Source organism: Apus apus, chromosome 7, assembly GCF_020740795.1.
Source record: "Apus apus isolate bApuApu2 chromosome 7, bApuApu2.pri.cur, whole genome shotgun sequence".
Classification (NCBI taxonomy): domain Eukaryota; kingdom Metazoa; phylum Chordata; class Aves; order Apodiformes; family Apodidae; genus Apus; species Apus apus.
This window is the reverse complement of record NC_067288.1, coordinates 1,192,833-1,209,885: the sequence shown is the minus strand read 5'-3', so window position 1 is coordinate 1,209,885 and position 17,053 is coordinate 1,192,833. Positions and strand designations below refer to the sequence as shown.

The 17,053-nt window shown below is 44.5% G+C and overlaps 1 protein-coding gene across 3 annotated transcripts in view; it reads left to right on the top strand.

Annotated features, from left to right (window-relative positions):
* PLA2G4A (phospholipase A2 group IVA) overlaps window positions 1–17,053 on the top strand; it is a 76,367-nt gene that overhangs the window by 44,076 nt on the left and 15,238 nt on the right. For all 3 annotated transcript variants that reach the window (XM_051625428.1, XM_051625430.1, XM_051625431.1), the window contains 5 exons: window positions 1,135–1,276; window positions 8,092–8,228; window positions 11,742–11,964; window positions 13,147–13,261; window positions 16,794–16,931. In XM_051625428.1, coding sequence (XP_051481388.1) covers window positions 1,135–1,276; window positions 8,092–8,228; window positions 11,742–11,964; window positions 13,147–13,261; window positions 16,794–16,931 — 755 coding nt within the window. The remainder of the gene's footprint in view (window positions 1–1,134; window positions 1,277–8,091; window positions 8,229–11,741; window positions 11,965–13,146; window positions 13,262–16,793; window positions 16,932–17,053) is intronic.

The following is a 17,053-nucleotide window of genomic DNA, read 5'->3' as shown; positions in this document are numbered from 1 at the left end:
TCCTCACTGCTGCTTGCAGGCAGCACTGCTGGGAGGAATTGTACTTCAGACCCTGGGAATGACAGGCTCAGTGAGGTAACTAGTGCACATGAAGTGACAGCTCATATTGTTTATCCTGCCTTGATACCTGAAGGAGAATTATAGAATCCTAGAAAACCAGAATGGTTTGGTTTAGAAGGGACCTTTAAGCTCACCTAGTTCCACCCCCTGCCATGGGCCTGGACACCTCCCACCAGACCAGGTTGCTTCAAGCCCCATCCAGCCTGCCCATGAACACTTCTAGGCATGGGGCCTCCTCAGCTTCTCTGGGCAACCTGGGCCAGAGTCTCACCACCCTCACAGTGAAGAATTTCCTGCTAATGTCAAACCTAAATCTCCCTTCTTCCAGTTTTAATCCATTCCCCCTTGTCCTCTCCCTCCCTGCCCTTGTCCCAAGTCCCTCCCCAGCTTTCCTGGAGCCCCTTCAGGCACTGGAAGGTGCTCTAAGGTTTCCCAGGAGCCTTCTCTTCTCCAGGCTGAACAACCCCAACTCAGCCTGGCTCCAGAGCAGAGCTGCTCCAGCCCTTGCAGCATCTCTGTGGCCTCCTCTGGACTCACTTCAAAAGCTCTGTATCCTTCCTGCTTTGGGGGCTCCAGAGTTGAACACAGCTCTGCAGGGGGACTCTCATGAGAGCAGAGCAGAGGAGGAGAATCACTTAAATACAAGTACAGTGTTGAGGTCTTTGCACAGCCCTGTGTACATTTTTGATCACACAAGGTGGGGGAAAAAAATAGAGAAAAAGGCTTTTTCCTGTGGCCAACTGGTACAGTTTGTGCTGTGATCCATGCAGTTTTTGATAGAAAGACTAAACGGATGCAGAGTCAGCAGTACCCTCCCCTCCCTCAGTGTGAACCTCTGACTTCAGAAGAGTCAAGAAGAGTTGGTAGGAATGTCTGAATATTTTCATTGCAGATTTTTGTTTGGCAAATAAGCAGGGAGTTCAGATTTCTGGGCTGTACATTTAGAACGGTATGTGAATAAGCAGATTAACGAGGAGTTAGAAATTGTAAGTTGATGAGGAGTTTGCTTTTCCTTCCTGTTTGTTTCCCTGGGTGGTACCTGAGTTGTGCTCTGATGCCTGTTTGGCCCCACAGCTCCTCGACCGACCTGCGGTTCAGCATGGCCCTGTGCGATGAGGAGAAGCGGTTCCGGCAGCAGCGCAAGGACAACATCATGCGCAGCATGAGGGAGTTTCTGGGAGAGGAGCACAGCAAGAACCTGGCCTCTGCCAGGGATGTAAGTTGGGAGAGTTCACACTCAGAGTAGGGTCACCCCTGGACTCCCACCTTGGTCTCAAAGGAATGAATGAGGCGTAGGAGGGTTCAGCATTAAGTCGGATGGCAGAAGCAAGCACGTTTCTCTTTCTTCTAAGCACGTACAATATTTAGGCCAGAGAAGAACTTTTCTTGTGCTCTGAGTTTCTAGATGGAGGAGTCAAAATCCTGTGCCAAAATGAAGCAAGACCATGTACATGGGCAGAAGTCACAGCTTTTCCTTTTCTCTGGCACCTCCAAGGAGCTGCTGTGACTTTAGCTGCTGGTTCTTTAGTGTTTTGATCCTCAGCAGGCTTGAGCCTAGGTTAAAACTGGGTAGTGAAGATAAATCCATGCTTTTCATTTCTCTTTGGTTCTCAGTTCCATGCTTTGTTAAGGTGTTGGTTCTGGGCTGAGATCATCATCTCAGCAATTAATGGTAGAGCCATATAAATTATTTTCTTTCCTTCCTTCTTTTTTTCTTTTCCTTTAGCCCAGTTGATAGGATTAGGATTGTGAAATGTATTTCTTAGTGTGCAAAACTGCAGCTTTCATGGACTGGCTGGTTCTCTGCTCCAAGCCAGCAGATCTAGGTGGACTGATGGTGCTTTGGGTCACATCACAGTGAGGAGGTGGCCAGAATCTGCTGATCTTTCCAGCAATTTTGCAAAACACTGCATCAAGTTAATTAAGGAGCAGTCTGGTCTAGTGGGAGGTGTTCCTGCCCATTCAGGGGGGTTGGAACTAGATGATCTTCAAGGTCCCTTCCAACCCAAACCATTTGATTATTCTGTGATCCACTTGGTACAGATCCACGTGGTTTGTAGTAGCTTTTCCATCCTCCTCTTTCTTCCTTGCTTGTTTCCTGTCACATTCCGCTCCCAGGATTGTGACAGGAAGGCTGTGTGTATGTGGGGGGGTGTCAAGCCATGAAGAGAGGCAATGAGTTCATCCAGTTTGACTCCTTTTGGGCATTTTCGGGATAAGCAGCACATGCCAGTCTTTTGCAGAAACTGGAACCAGCACTAAAGAGTTCCTTTTACATTTTTATCAAGTTCTAAGCAGTTGGTAATTGTGGTGGTGTTGTGTACTGTTGAACTCTGTCTTGCCCAGTAAAATGTGCTTGTGTGAGCTTTCTGAGGAACATGAAAGAATTTGACAAGCATCGTACAGGTTGTATTTGTAGAGATTTAAATTGTGTGTCTTGTGAAGCAACATTTTCAAGGTTTCTTCACTTTTTGGTTCTGTTCTTTGATTCTTAGCACATGCGGGTTGTATAGGTACTTGTGGATGTGACATTGGCCTGATCTTTACAGCAGAATAATACCTGTCTCAGGCTGCAGATATTCTGCCAAGGTCCAGTTGGTACTGGGGCAAAACTCAGTGCCTGAAGCATCAGTTCTATGCAGGGGTTTGTGTCTGTGAGTCGTTGTACACACTAGGTAAGATTTCATACCTTTTTGTCATCATCTGCCCTTGGTATTCCTCACTGTGTCCAGTACTCAAAGTTTATAAGTTGCATCTTCCAACACCAGACATTTATCTCTCATTGTTGGCTTATCCACCCTGGGCAGGACTGAGCTAACGTGATCCTCCTGTTTTTTCATTTACAAAGTGTGTATTGTTCAGCTGACTTTTCAGAATTTTTAGCTGCTTCTAGCAGTGAAAAAACCCCTTTTTGTTCAAATTAAAATACAGTTTTGTCCTTCCAGCCTGTCGTTTTTACTTTTATTGCTACAGATGGGAGATAGTAGGAGGATTTATAGGATGTTTATAGTTGTAACTTTACATCAGAAGTTGGGAGACATAATGAGTATTCTTAGCTACTCATGATTCATTGTTTAATCTGAAATCACTCACTTCCCCAAAGTTCACCTCAGTTTCTTCATGTGTGCACAGCAACACGTCTGCCTTGCAGGGGTGCTGTGAGACTTTAATACCTGTGCAGTAATTATACATCCCTGGATGGTGAAGTGAGCACTTCCATAGCTTTTTATCTTGAGGCACCTTCTGAGAACACAGATGATGAGATTGCTCGTACCTGTGTTATTGCTTACTCTATTGTTACAAAGTTCTTTGGCTTTTACCAGTTCTCTAAAAATGCCATAATCAAGTAAAGAAGGCATACAGTTCTCCAAGACTGGATTTGCAGAACAATTTTTTAATAATCATCTGCGCACCCTGTGGCAGTTCTTTCCACCACAGGTATTCTTGTCCAGATTTTGGGCACTGTGTTTCCAGGGCTTTTGGACAAAAATGTCTGCACTGCTCATTCCCAAAACGAGATTTAATGATTTAGTTGTTTTGTTATTGTGGGGTTTTTGCCAGATTACTGGAAAATAGGAGATGCCATTTTCAGAGCTCTCTTTTCTTAAAACATACCTCATTTCCCAAATCCTTTTCATTTTCCTGCCCTGTCTGGTGATTTTAGCCATCAGCACTTGTTGAGTTGACCCAAGTGGAACTGTGTGGTGCTGAGCTTGTCCACACAGTGCAGTGCCCCATGGATCCTAGAAACAGCACAGATATGTTAGCACAACACTTCATCTGCAGTGTTAAATGCTTTCTAGTGGAGTCTGCTTGGCTGATATCTCAGGTGGCTTGCTTAAACCTCGCTTAGGTCCCTCAGCATTGTGACCAACCATAGACCAACCACAGCATAAAGCAAACCATGCTTGGTGTGGCCTTTTGGTGGTTCAGAAGTGGGCACAACCATGTAGAGTTGAGTGGGGCAGTGTGGCCAGGGCCTACAGCAGTGGGCTTTTGTCTCCAGGAGTTGGGAATTCAGTTCACGTTTCTGCCGTTGACTCATCGCATCGCTTCCTTGTGAATCACCCTTTAGATTTCCTGATCTGCTTGGAGGGGTTGAGTACCTCTGCCCCAGTTTTACTGATGATGTGCAAAGGAGTTGGGGTTCAGAGTGTCCCAAGGGTGGAGGCCCTCAGCCCTAGCCTGTGCAGATGGAGAAGGTGCACACCGTGGGGGTTCCTGTCTTCTCTCTGTTCTTTCTCGATCAGCTACTGCCCCCCCTGCCTCTGCCCTGTCCTAGAGGGCAGCTTGTAAGATGGGTGGATGCAATTTCAAATTTTACCATTTCTTGCCTTAAAGGTGTTGGAAACTGAATTCCAGTTACAGAGCTACTTTAGCAAACCTGCCAGCTTGGAAATGTGCAGTACCTTCCTCTGCAAAGCAGGGCAGGACTCCTGACCTGACTTATGCCCACAAGTCGATTTGAATTCAGTTGGCTGAAATAAGCGAAAGCGAACGTGCAGTAGATGCTTCTCTTCAGGTTTTTTTTCATCACTTCTTTGCTGTGGGAAGCTCACTGAAGCTGCTGCCCTCTGCTCTGGAGCCCTTTAGTTGAGTTCAGTTTCTGGAAATGAAGTAGTGATTGCATCTCTTCACACTTTGCTTTGGTATCAAGTGGAAATGAGATATTTTACATCCACCCACCTCTCAGTGTACACCCACCCTCACCTGCTGGAGGAATCCATGATTTGCCCATGGATTCAGTATCCACAGGAAGCGTCTGCAGTCAGGATGTTAGTGACTCTTCTTGACATTCTTGGTTCATCCTCTCTGCATCCTGCAGAAAACTCACATTTTCCCTTGTGCTCGTGCCATTGCACTGATGAACAGCGCTTTGGAGGTGTTCTCATGTGCTTCTTCCAGGCTTGCACCTGCAAACCACCCTCTTCATCCTGTCGGGATTTGTCTGTGTAGGTTAATTAGGTGGTGTTTGTAAAGAGCTTTCAAAGCCTCACAGACATTATTAAATTAGTGATTAGTAACATGGCTCCTCTGTTCAAAGCAATTGCTCCGTTATTGGGGTGTTGGCTTAACAAAACAGGCACATCCAAAGTCTTTACCTTTGTGTTGTCATTTGTTGGGAGATAGCTATCTCTGGAAGGGCATGAGGAATGCTGATGCCAGTAAATACCTGTGGGTTTTATTACTAAAGCTTGACACTTAGGAAGATAATGAAAAAAAACCAACCCTTACTGCATCAAGAACAAGCAGGTTTTTGGAGTGGAAGCCTCAAGAAGTGTCTCACCAGACATGGTCATTGTGCTTGGTCATGTCCGTGTGACTCTGCGCTCTCAGGCCACAGGGGAGTTTCACAGCTTGGGGGCTGCAGGAAGAAACTCAACTCTGGAGTCACACAATTCTTCCCTTCTAGCTAATCCCATCCTTTGGCACCTTCAATTGCCTGTCAGTGGTATTTTTGGTTGATTACCACTTTGATCAGATAGGGGCTTTCTGCACAGCTCCAATTCTTTTTAGGCTTAGTAACAAGCACCGAGCAGTGGAAAATTATTCTGGGTTTCGGAAACTGGGAGCCAGGTGGGGCCTTCTGCTGCAACACTTGATTATCTTCCATTTGAATTTCCCCTGTCTCAGGGCCCATCACCGGATTAAAGACAGGTGAAGGTGGCATTTAGTATTTCTGCTTTATCTACGTCCCTATTTGTGAGGTGACCAGCTCATCACAGTGGAGCAGCATTATCTCTGGGCCTCCTTTGGCTGTTAACATATTTCAAAAACCCCTTTTTGTTGTCCTTCACAGTGGTGCCCAGCTTGAGCTCCACAGAGCTTTCCTGCATTAATTTTCTCCCTACAGTGGTGACCAGCATCTCTGTAGTCTTCCCATGTCTCCTGTACTTGCTTCCAACATCCACATGCTTTCCTTTTCCACCTCAGTTCTAGAAAATCCCCACTCAGCCAAGCCAGCCTTCTGCCCTGTTTGCTGGACTTCCCACTCGTGGGAATTGCCTGCCCTTGAGGTTTTCAGAGATGGCTCTTGACAAGTGACCAGTGTTTACGGACCTCCATATTTTCAATATCAGGTTCCCTGGGGACCTCACTAACCAGCTCCCTCAGCAGCCCCACATCTGCTCTCTGTATCCAGGATCAAGGTTTTGCTCACAGTTTTTCTCCTATCTCTAGTTTATTTAGTCTTCTTTCTAGGCCCCTGGAGAACCCATGCAATGGGAGGGAACAGCTTTGAAGTCAGGGCTGAGAAGGCTGGGAAGAAAGGACACAAGTAGAAAATAAAGCCCCTGTAGATCAGTTTTCAGTGTGGTGTCACTAGTAGCTGGCTCTGCTTTTACTCACGTGGCTGTCTCCTCTCCTGTAGTTTTCACAGGGTAGTGGTGAATTTGAGCCTGTCTTCATGCTATGTAGATGTTTTTATTATGAAATGTGTTTTTAAACTCTTAGCCAAAATATTGTCTCCTGTTTCTGCTTAGTAACTTCTACTTCTTTTGGCTTTGGCACAGAGATACTTGGATTAAAGCTGCTGTTTGGACTGCTTTAAAAATTTGTGGTTTTGTAACTAAAGAGTTTATTTAATAACTAAAGTTAATATCCTCTCTGTTTTGGAATGTGGATAAGGACAGAAATTCTAAAGAGATTCCGAGTATATTTTGATTTAGAAATCTTGCTACAAGTGGTGACTTCTGCAAATAATTCTTCAAATGCCAGGCAATTGGAATTCTAAGTAACAGTGCCTCATGGGAGCGACAGCTCATTAATGCTGAGACCTGGTGTGGCTCCTTCACCCAGCCTGTGGACTTACTGGTTGTACTGTAAGCCCTGAAGCAGTGCCTCAGATCTGTGTGAGTGGACTGAGCCAGAAATTCTGCACATCATGTCAGTAGCCAGGGGGCTAAGGAGGATCCTAATGGTGGGACGTCAGTACAGAGCCATTTGGGGTGAGCCTCTGAACACTCTTCCCTCTTGAGCAGGAACGTGCAGGTCTCCCTGTGAGGTTTTCCCCATGCATTACTCCTGCATTTGCAACATTTGCATCCTTTGTTCACGTAGGCCCCCATCATTCCATTAGCAAGTCTGTTCATGAAGGCATTCCTCACTCTGGTCAGGTGAATTATTTCTTTTCCCATGGACCATCTTCATCAGAGAGCAAAGACTCATGGTCAGGAAACCAAGACTCTCCCCAGTGATACCACCTGAGCCTGGCAGCATCTGCTTGAGCCATTCCTCTTCCAGACTGGAAAGGTCAAGTCCACGAGCTTGGATGCCTTTACCCCTCAGTCTTGCTCCAAGAGGGGGCAAAGTACCTCTCATCAGCTCAGGATGTTGCCTCAGTCACACCTTCCTTCTTGCCTGCATGGGAGATAAGCACATTTATATGTTCTATACTGATATATACTGATAAATACATACCAGGCATGGCAGGTGCTTTGGTAGCTTTGCTTGCGCCTCCTGGTTGCTACTGCTCTCCAGGTAGAAGATAAAGAGGTAGCTGGAAGAAAGTCTGCTGCTCTTCTCTCTGAGTTTTCCACCTTGGCTGAACCTCTCCTGCTGCTGGCTGGTTCCTGGCTCCCCTTGCTTGTCATCAGCAGTGCTCTCCTCCAGCAATCCAAAAGTACTGTAGCATTAAAATAAAATAAATCCCAGGTTCCTGTAAAGTAAATGACAGCCCAGAGAACCCAAGGGTGAGAGGTGACTTCACAGGTGGGATTACAGCACTGCTCCATTCCACCTGCAGTGTTCAAAAGCCCAATCTCAAAGTGCTTTATTGAAGTGTTTTGCTGTTCCCTTACACACGTACCCCTTGGAGGCTGCAGAACACCTTTTTTGGGGTTGTTAGAACTGTTGTGCACAGGTTTGGAAAAGCACAACTGGCTTCTCTGCTGTGGGGATCTCTGGATGGTGACCTGTTCATTGCGCAAGGCTGGTACATTTGGCCAGGGATTGATGAATAACATTTATTCACTCATTTCAAGCCTTTATCAGAGTGGCTGTAGTGATCTGCTGCCCTTGTCATCTTTGCAGGTGCCAGTGATAGCAATCCTGGGGTCAGGAGGTGGATTTCGTGCCATGGTGGGGTTTGCTGGAGTCATGAAAGCACTTTATGAATCTGGAATTCTAGACTGTGCGACTTACATTGCTGGTCTCTCAGGATCCACGTGGTAAGGCTTTTGTCTCTCCTTTTCCTTCAGTTTTCCTTCAGGAAGTTCAAGACTGAATTTTTATGGGTTGACTTCTTTCTAAGGTAATAATTCACAGCAGATTTTACACATACTCTGCCAGCACTGAGGGGACACAGGGAGAGAGCGCTCTTGCAGCCCAGCAAGTGTAGCAAGTCTGCTGGGGGGCTTCTCAGAGGGCCTCAAAGGGTGAGGACACCTCGGTCTCCAGGTGGTCTTCCCAGGAGCCTTGATAGCAGGAATGGATGGGAAGAGGTGCTACACATACACACCCCTGTGTCTGTATCAACAGCCAATTCTGTGTGTTCTGTGTAACTGCTTCTTTCATCTTGATAACCAAAAAATGAAGAATTCAAACTGTTGGTATAAATTCAAAACATTTTTTGTGCTGTTTTATTTTCCTGATGAAATGGGGAAAAAACCCCAGTAAAACAAACAACCCAATTCCTGGCAATTTGATTCATTCAACCCAAAATGGATTGCATACTTCTGGGGGCACATTTCAGAGAGTCTCAAAAATTCACTGCAGGATCTTCTGCTCTATTCTAGACTTTTAGTGGATTTACTGGGGATGTCCAGGACCTGTTCACTGGTCCTTTCTCAGCATAAGGAGAATTGAGCAGCTGCATTTCAGCTTGTAGGAAAGAATACCTGCTACACTGCAGGGCAGAGGTCTCTGGATTGCCACTGTGTTTCACTTGGAAACTTCCTGGGGCTTTAAAATAGTTTGTTAGTCAGATGGGAGGAAAGATTTCCCAGAAGTCTCTAATCAGTGTGCCCTAATCAGGTAGTTGTGATGTCCTCCTGCCTGACTCAGTGAATTCCTCAGCCCATTAGCAGGAGCAGCATCACCAGGAGAAAGCAACCTGACATCACTGTATGCAAGGCACTCTGGTGTCCTGAGCTCAGGAACTGGAGGCAGCAGGATGCTTTGAACTCCAGAACTCTGGCTGCCTCCAGCACTCCTCTGAATGAGAGAGTTTCTCTTCTCCCTGCCTGGTGCTGTGAACCCTCCTGCCTTTTGTCTTCTTGGCTTTTATAAAAATTCTCCCAAATTACACTTATTACAGATGGTGAAACTATTTGTTTTGACGTTTCTTAAGTGAAGTGATGTAACATATTTGAAAGCTGTGTCATTTTCATCAGCCTGAGGCATCTGACAAATCTAATATGAATTTCTTAACTGTTTGGACTCCTCAACACTGGATTTTTTTTTTTTTTCATGAAGTGAAAAATTGCAGACTTGTTTTGGTCTATCTTTAAACCTTGGTTTTAATTCCAGTGGATCAGGTTGCAGGAGAGGATCTTCTGTCTTGGGAAAATTCAGAACTTTTATCCCAAATGTCACAACGTTTGATTTTTGTCATAAACAGGTTTTTGTAATGTACCAGTTCGAATACTGGAGCTGCATCTGAGTCTGGTTTAGGACCACCCAGTATAAGAAAGATGCTGACAGATTGGTTTAATTCCTTCAGGTACCACTGAGAAAATCTGGGGACTGGGGCATGTGAGACAATGAGGCAGCTGGGTTTGCTTGGCCTCGTGGAGCACCCAGAGGTAGTGGTGGAGAGAGATCTCACTGTTACCTAAGAAGAGAGACTCTTTGGAGATGCACAGAGAGAGCACAAGGGGTGGTGGCCATAAGTTACAGCAAGAGAAATTTGGGTTAGTGACTAGGAAAATTACTGTGCAGTGAGAGTGGTCAAGCAGTGGAATGCATGGCTGCATCCTTACTTGGCTGGGCTGGGTAAGGTGTCATCCTCTGGCTGACTCAGTGGATGCTTCATGTGAAAGTAGAACTTGACTGAACAAAGAGCCCTGAGCAACCTGAGCTGACTTCTGAGTTGGCTCTGCCTTGAGCAGGAGATTGGAAAAGAGAGCTCGAGTTTCCTTCCTGTCATGAGAATTATGTGATTATATGATTTCTTATTTCTTTGAGAGCTAAGGGAAAAATACTTTTGTTGGAACAGCTAAATGTAAATGAGCGAAGAATCTGCCTGGGATGACTTTTATCCCCTGGTTTAACTCTAAGGAAGCACATGAATTTTGGTTGTGTTCTAAGAAATTTTCTAACCCCAAAATTTTGAAGTCTTAGAAATAGATAATGGTATTCCTTCTGTGGTTCTTTCAATCTCTTGAAATCACTTGTGAAATCTGTGTGAGAATAGCAAGATTATCTGAACTGAGTCCGTCAGGAACATGTGTTGGAAACAGTTGTCTTTGAACAAATTTGCTTTTGCTGTCTTGGTGATGTCACCTGTTCAGACTTTCCTTGCTTGATGAATAATTAAATGGGCACTTTGGCACTCCCTTTCTTTTCTCTTTTTCCATGCAGTCTGTTACTTGCGAATAACTTTTCTTTTCTTTTCTTCTTCCCGAAGGGTGGCGAATTCTTTGCCTGGAGGGAGAGGCAGGTTTTTGCTTGTTCCCTCAGCTGCATGTCTAACCTTGGAGCAATGCACTTACCTCCCTGCCTGCTTCTGTCATCTCTTCAACCTTGTCCTGAATTCTTCCTGCTGCACTTTCCTTCCCTGCTCCCATGGAAGCTGGCTGCTGGCTTTGTCCCACCCACCAGCTGACACGTGTGCTGAAGCTTTCGAGGCTGCACAAGGACTCGGGGATCAGTTCCTACCTCACGCCCAGGACAGGGTCCATCAGGCTGCTGGGCAGTGAGCTCAGGGCCAGGTGTCCCCAGCATGTCCCTCCCTGGGTGCAGAGCTGTGCCTGCAGTGTGGTACGTACACCTTGACCAGACCGTGGTGTCCCTCAGGGAAACCAGCCCCTGGAGATGAGGGCGGCCGATCTCCAGTCTCCACCCGGAGTGTTGCTTAAGCCAACAGAGAGCAAACCACAGTTGTCTGCGTGTGTCTCCAAGCTTTGTTTTGAGTAAACAAAACTTCCGTTTCCAGAGTTACTCCAGGACTACATTAAGACCTGCCCCATAGGCCTCTTCTGAATTCTCAGGGTCAATTAAATTAATTAAATCTCTGCCCAGGTTGTAGTTATTGTGCTCCATCATATTATGAAAACATTTATGTCCTGGAAACCTTGCCACATCCTGATACGTGTTGGGAATTGTGGAATAGTAGTACTCAGCTGGAGAGTGACAGAGAGAGGTGCACCTTAGAGTGAAGGACCTGCACCTGTGGACTTAGAGAACCTCCAGCCTGCCAAATTTAGCTGTGCTGTGACAACTCCAGAAGCTGTTATGATAATTCTGTCCATGATCCCTTACAAAACAGATGAGGAACACTCATCTTTTACATCACACACACTAGGCAAGGATATGTTGAGTGTCTGACTGTTCTTACATCTAGAACAAGCTGTTTAGTTTCCTATGCCTTGAGAAAAGAGAAATGACAATTTACTTTAGAAACAGTGAGTAAATGGATTTAATCAGTAATTGTCTCAAATTATTAATGAGCTTATTGTACTTTTCAGGCAGCTGACATGGAGCCAGGCATTGATTCTTACAGAGCCTATTTTCCATTGCAGGTACATGTCAACTTTGTATTCACACCCAGATTTTCCAGAAAAAGGACCCAAAGAGATTAATGAAGAGTTGATGAACTCTGTGAGTCACAACCCACTTCTGCTGCTCACTCCTCAGAAAGTCAAACGCTACATTGAAGCACTGTGGAACAAGAAAAGCTCAGGCCAGCCTGTCACCTTCACAGATATCTTTGGAATGCTAATAGGTGAAACACTTATCCATAATGTGAGTTCATTTTTTAATGGTGATTATTGCTGTGAAAGTGCTGCGTAGTAACTGCTGTCCCTGTTGTTTTGAACTGACCTTGGTAACATTGACCAAAGGAAGTTTAGCAATAGGAATATATGAAGTTATAGTGAAATCCTGGCACACGTTTCTGAATGGTATCAGTGTCTTGAAGAGGTAGGAGAATGTCATGTGCAACAGAAAAACTCCACTGCTGGGTGCTGTTGCACTGGGGGCGGCCTCTAAAACTACTGCTCAGGCAATTTCCAGAAAAAATTACAAAATGTTGTAACCTTTTTTATGCACCTTTTGCTAGAAGAAAAGCAGAATTTTCATAGCAAAACACTGATTTCAGGGCAAAAGATCCACATCTCTTTTTATTAGTACTTGTTTTTCTGACAAAAGAGGCAAGAGGAGGGCTTCATCCTGTTGTGTTTCATTCCTGACAAATCCCAATTGCCTGAATCAGGCACACAGACTTGGACTTCAGGTGAGTCAGGTGAGCAGAATTTTGGTTTGATCTTATCAGAAGATGGAAATGTGTGAATAGATTGGCAGACTTGTTCTGTGCACCTGTATCTTTTGTGAGTCCACATTGCCAGTGGGTTTTAAGCAGGCAATGCAGGTGTCATGATGTCACCATGACTCGCAGTCTGTCTTGCCTGCAGACTCCAGAACATTTTCTGGGGCAGATGCAGCTCCTTGGTCAGCAAACATAAGCCTCTTAGTAGTCTGTTTGTTTTTCTTGGTTATCTTTGCTGACTTTTCAGAGTCACGGATTAAAAAACATTATGTGATGGTTAATGGCAGCTCTACCTATGACATTTTTCCTGGGTTTTGTCTTGTACAGCAGCAGAAGGGAAAAAAACTGCAGCCCACACAATTCTGGGATTCTATAGCTTGCTTTGTCCAGCAACACTGTTTTCTTGTTACCATGATATTTTGGATTCTATAAACCATGCTTATTTTATCTTCCTGTTGTGTCTTCTCCCACTCCTTCCTGGACCCTGCAGTCAGAAATCGTTCGAGCAGATTATTGCCTTTTACAGATTCTTCTGTTCTGTTTTTCTTGGAAATAACTGAGTTTGTCTGTTTATCCTTCTCTGAGGATTTCAGAGCAACAAGTAGTCTCCCAGACCTGTTGAGAGATCTGTTTGAATGTAATGTCTGTCTTTTGTGCAGAGAATGGACACTACTCTGAGCAACATGAAAGAGAAAATCAATGATGCACAGTGTGCTCTCCCGCTCTTCACGTGTCTCCACGTCAAACCAGACGTCTCGGAGCTGATGTTTGCAGGTGTGTTTTCCATCTGTGTATTGAGTTCCTTGTGAAAAGAGGAGAGAAGTGCATGGCTGAAAAATACCCCATTTTTTAATACTCCTGTGAATAATTGTATCCTGCAACTTGGTATGGTTTGAAAATATTAGTCTTGTGGCAAGGATTAGGAAGGAATTTGCCGTGATGGGAAACATTCTTGGGGGCTTAACAAAATTTGCTTTGTTACAAACTGAGCACGGGGAGGTTTTAATTTATAAAAACAATGGGAAGTTGCTGTGCTGAAGGATATACCAAACGGGTACATCATGAGGACAGATCTGCAGGGGTTTAAAAAGTGACAAGGGAATGGACACGCGTTCAGTGGCTTCCGAGAGCATGACAGTAGAATCTGATAACAAGGAGTTTACTCAGAGGTAAGTTTTCACATACTTAGCCAGGTGAACACTTACTCAGTGGGTGCAGTATTTGCTCCGACGTTACAGGGTGTGGAGAGCAGGCATCAAATGGGCACGTTCCTCTTGGCATTCCATGGAACTGAGCCTTTTCTTGGCTTTCAAGATTCAGCTTTTCCTGTCCATGGTAAGACAGACTGTACTTTCGCAGAATCACAGAATCATTAAGGTTGGAAAAAACCTCCAATGTCATCAAATCCAACCATCAACCCAACACCCCCGTGCCCACTAAACCATGTTCCCTCAGTGCCACATCCACACGTTTTTTGAACACCTCCAGGGATGGTGTCTCCACCACAGCCCCAGGCAGCCTGCACCAATGTCTGAATGTTATTTCAGTCGATAAATTGTTCATAATATCCAGTCTGAACCTCCCCGGGAGCAACTGGAGGCTGTTCCCTTTTGTAGTCAGGTCAAGCTGCCCTTCCCTGTGAGGACTTGCTGTGAAATACCTCCCTGTGCTGTGGAACACGTGCCCCCCAGGACCTTCTGCCTCAGAAGGGCCCTCTCCAGGCTGTCCCCATAGCCGAGGGCTGCTGAGGGGGCTGAGGGGTTCTGGGGGGACTGCTGAGGTGCCCTGTGGGGGCCCAAGGGGTTCTGATGGGCCTGAGGTGCCACAAAATTGCTGCCCTCAGCCTGCTGGTCAGTGGCCTCTTGTTTCTCTAGACTTCGTGTGGGGTTTTGGCCAAGTTTTGTTCTCTGCGTGTCACCAAAAAATAATTTTAAAAGAATATTGCTTATCTGTGAAGAAGCTAAGAAGATTGTAGGGCTGGAGACAAGAAGAAAGCTGGTGTTTCTCCAGCTGCAGAAAGCTGCTTAGTGTGTTGAACAGGTAAAGGAAAATGTCTTCAGTCATACAGGGAGATTCCCCTTTCCAAGAAGAGGGAAATTTAGAATTGAGCAGACAGAAATACTACTTTTTCTTTTCCTTTTATTTCCTGCACAGTGTAAAGTGCTGTTGGTGACACAAAAGGGGCTTTTCCTTTTATTTGTTCTGTAGGTTTTAATTGAGTCCAGTAATGTCAATTGAGAGTGGGTCCAGTTGAGCTGGATGCTGCACAAAGAAAAGTGTGTGTGTGTATATATATAGTTTTATACAAGACAAGAATGCAAACTCCCAAGTGGTTTGCCCAAGGTTCCTAAGGCAGGCACTGTATCCATGTTTCCAAAAAAATTGCTTGGAAAAGTTGCTGTCAAAACTTTGTGATGGAAAATGACAAATGGAAAGACCTGCAGAGCTATTCTTGATGTGGAATACATAGTAAGCTTTGAACAGAACTATTTACACTTTTTTTTTTTCCTAGATCATAGTTGCAGGTGAGATCTTTCATGTTGTTTCCAGTTGAAATGCAGTAATTGTATCAGATAAGATTCTGGGAGCGATGATGCAAGATTTCCTGCAGCTGCTCATAGGTGCCTTGCCCCAGGCTCTGCATGTTTTCCTTCCCACTGGCATTTCTGACCCAGGTGGTGCTGGCTGTACTCAAAACTGCAGTAATCATTTCAACTGAACAGTATTGCCATGATTAGTTAGAGACAGGGTTTGAAAAATTTTTTTTTTTAATGACTGCAGCTTCTTTAACGATGAGGAATTACCACAGGCAGGGAACTAGCCTGGTTTACTGGATAGAAACACCAAGTATTTCCTTTGGGATAAAGTTCTTGTCTCCTGGGACGTTCAAGTCCTACTCGTTTAAATGGCCACTGTCTCAAGGAGCTCCTGGATTGGCAGAAGCTGATGCTGAAGCCATTTCATTTTAAGGCAGAAATCTTGCTTCCTGAAGCAGGATACATGATTTGAGAAATCATCCTCTTCAGTGCAAATACAAACACGGAAGTGGATTATCCCAGATTACATGAGTTATATTTCTAAATCCACTTTTACTGCCAACATGGTTCTGAAATGCACATCTGCCAATTCCCGTTTAGCTATCTAAAGGGAAATAGCATTCAATTCCTGGGTTGGGTTGTAAGGAGTTTCCCTCTGTTCCAATAAATGTGAAGATTTGTGGGTGGTTTATTTGGGAAAATAGGATGTTTTCTTTGACTTAGCAGAGATAAGGATTGCCCCATGAAGCAAACATCTCAGCAGTCATGATTAGATCTTTCCTTTTCAGTATGAATGGTTGACCTTATGCTTAACATGTCAACAGAAACACTGAGTATCTTGAGGAGTGGATGGCACCCTGTGACTTGGGGGGATTTTTCCAAGCTGTTTCTGTTTCAGAATAATTTATAATTTGTTCACAGACACAGTCAAATCAGCTACTAAAATATGGAAGATAGATGAATGGGAGAAATGCAAAAAATGTAGGGTATTTTTTCTTTGTTCTTGCCCCTTTTTGGAATTAATTATCTGATGTAAACACTGGTATCAAAGACAATATTTCAAAGTAAGAAATGCATTATCAAAAAAGGCCTACATCATATACTGGCAACAGCTTCTGAAGCTTTCTGCTAAGATCAGAAAGTGCATTTGAACCTTCAATAAAATGGCACATATTTTGGATTGTCTGGGGTTAATAAGTTCCTCAGCTGCCTCTCAGTTTTGCCTTTTCATGCTGGATTTCACTAGAAACATCCGGTTCTGCTGGAATCCAAATGCCTTTTCAAGAATCTTTCACAACTTCTGTGATTATTAATTAGTTGTTCTGCTGTCTTTGTCACTGTCCTCCACATTTTCTATAGAGTCACAGTGACAGAAGAAAACCAACTTGGAACTGAAGAGTCACGTTGCATTTCATATGATAGGGAATCCTGTTGAATCATGGGATGAAAACCAGATGTTGTTTTGTTTTTCTTATTCAAAATGGCTGCTTTTATTCCTCTGTTTTTACAGCCTCATATTTTTCACCCAAGTTTGTTGTGGTAAGAGAGAATGAGAACTCCTTTGCTGGGACATGAGGCTGTCCTTCATTTGAAATCACAGTGTTGCCTTCTGCACAACCTAAAAGATATTCTTGTTGCTCGTTTAGCTTCCCATTTAAGTAGAAGTTCTTTGCTTGGCCAGAGGTTTCATTTATTCATGTGTGTTCATCCTCTGCTTCTCTTCAGGGTGAGATTGCTAACTCAGCTCACTTTTGGTGTCTGTTTTGCAGACTGGGTGGAGTTCAGTCCATATGAGATTGGCATGGCCAAGTATGGTACTTTTATGTCTCCAGATTTGTTTGGAAGCAAATTTTTTATGGGCACAGTGGTGAAGAAGTATAATGAAAATCCCTTGCATTTCCTGATGGGTGAGTATGTGGCAGAAAGACCTGAATATAAACCTAATTTCAGTAGCTCATGGACAAGGGCTTTTAAATGAAATCACACCTAGTGTGAGGCAAGAAGTGGAGTTCTCCACTTGTTGAGAGAC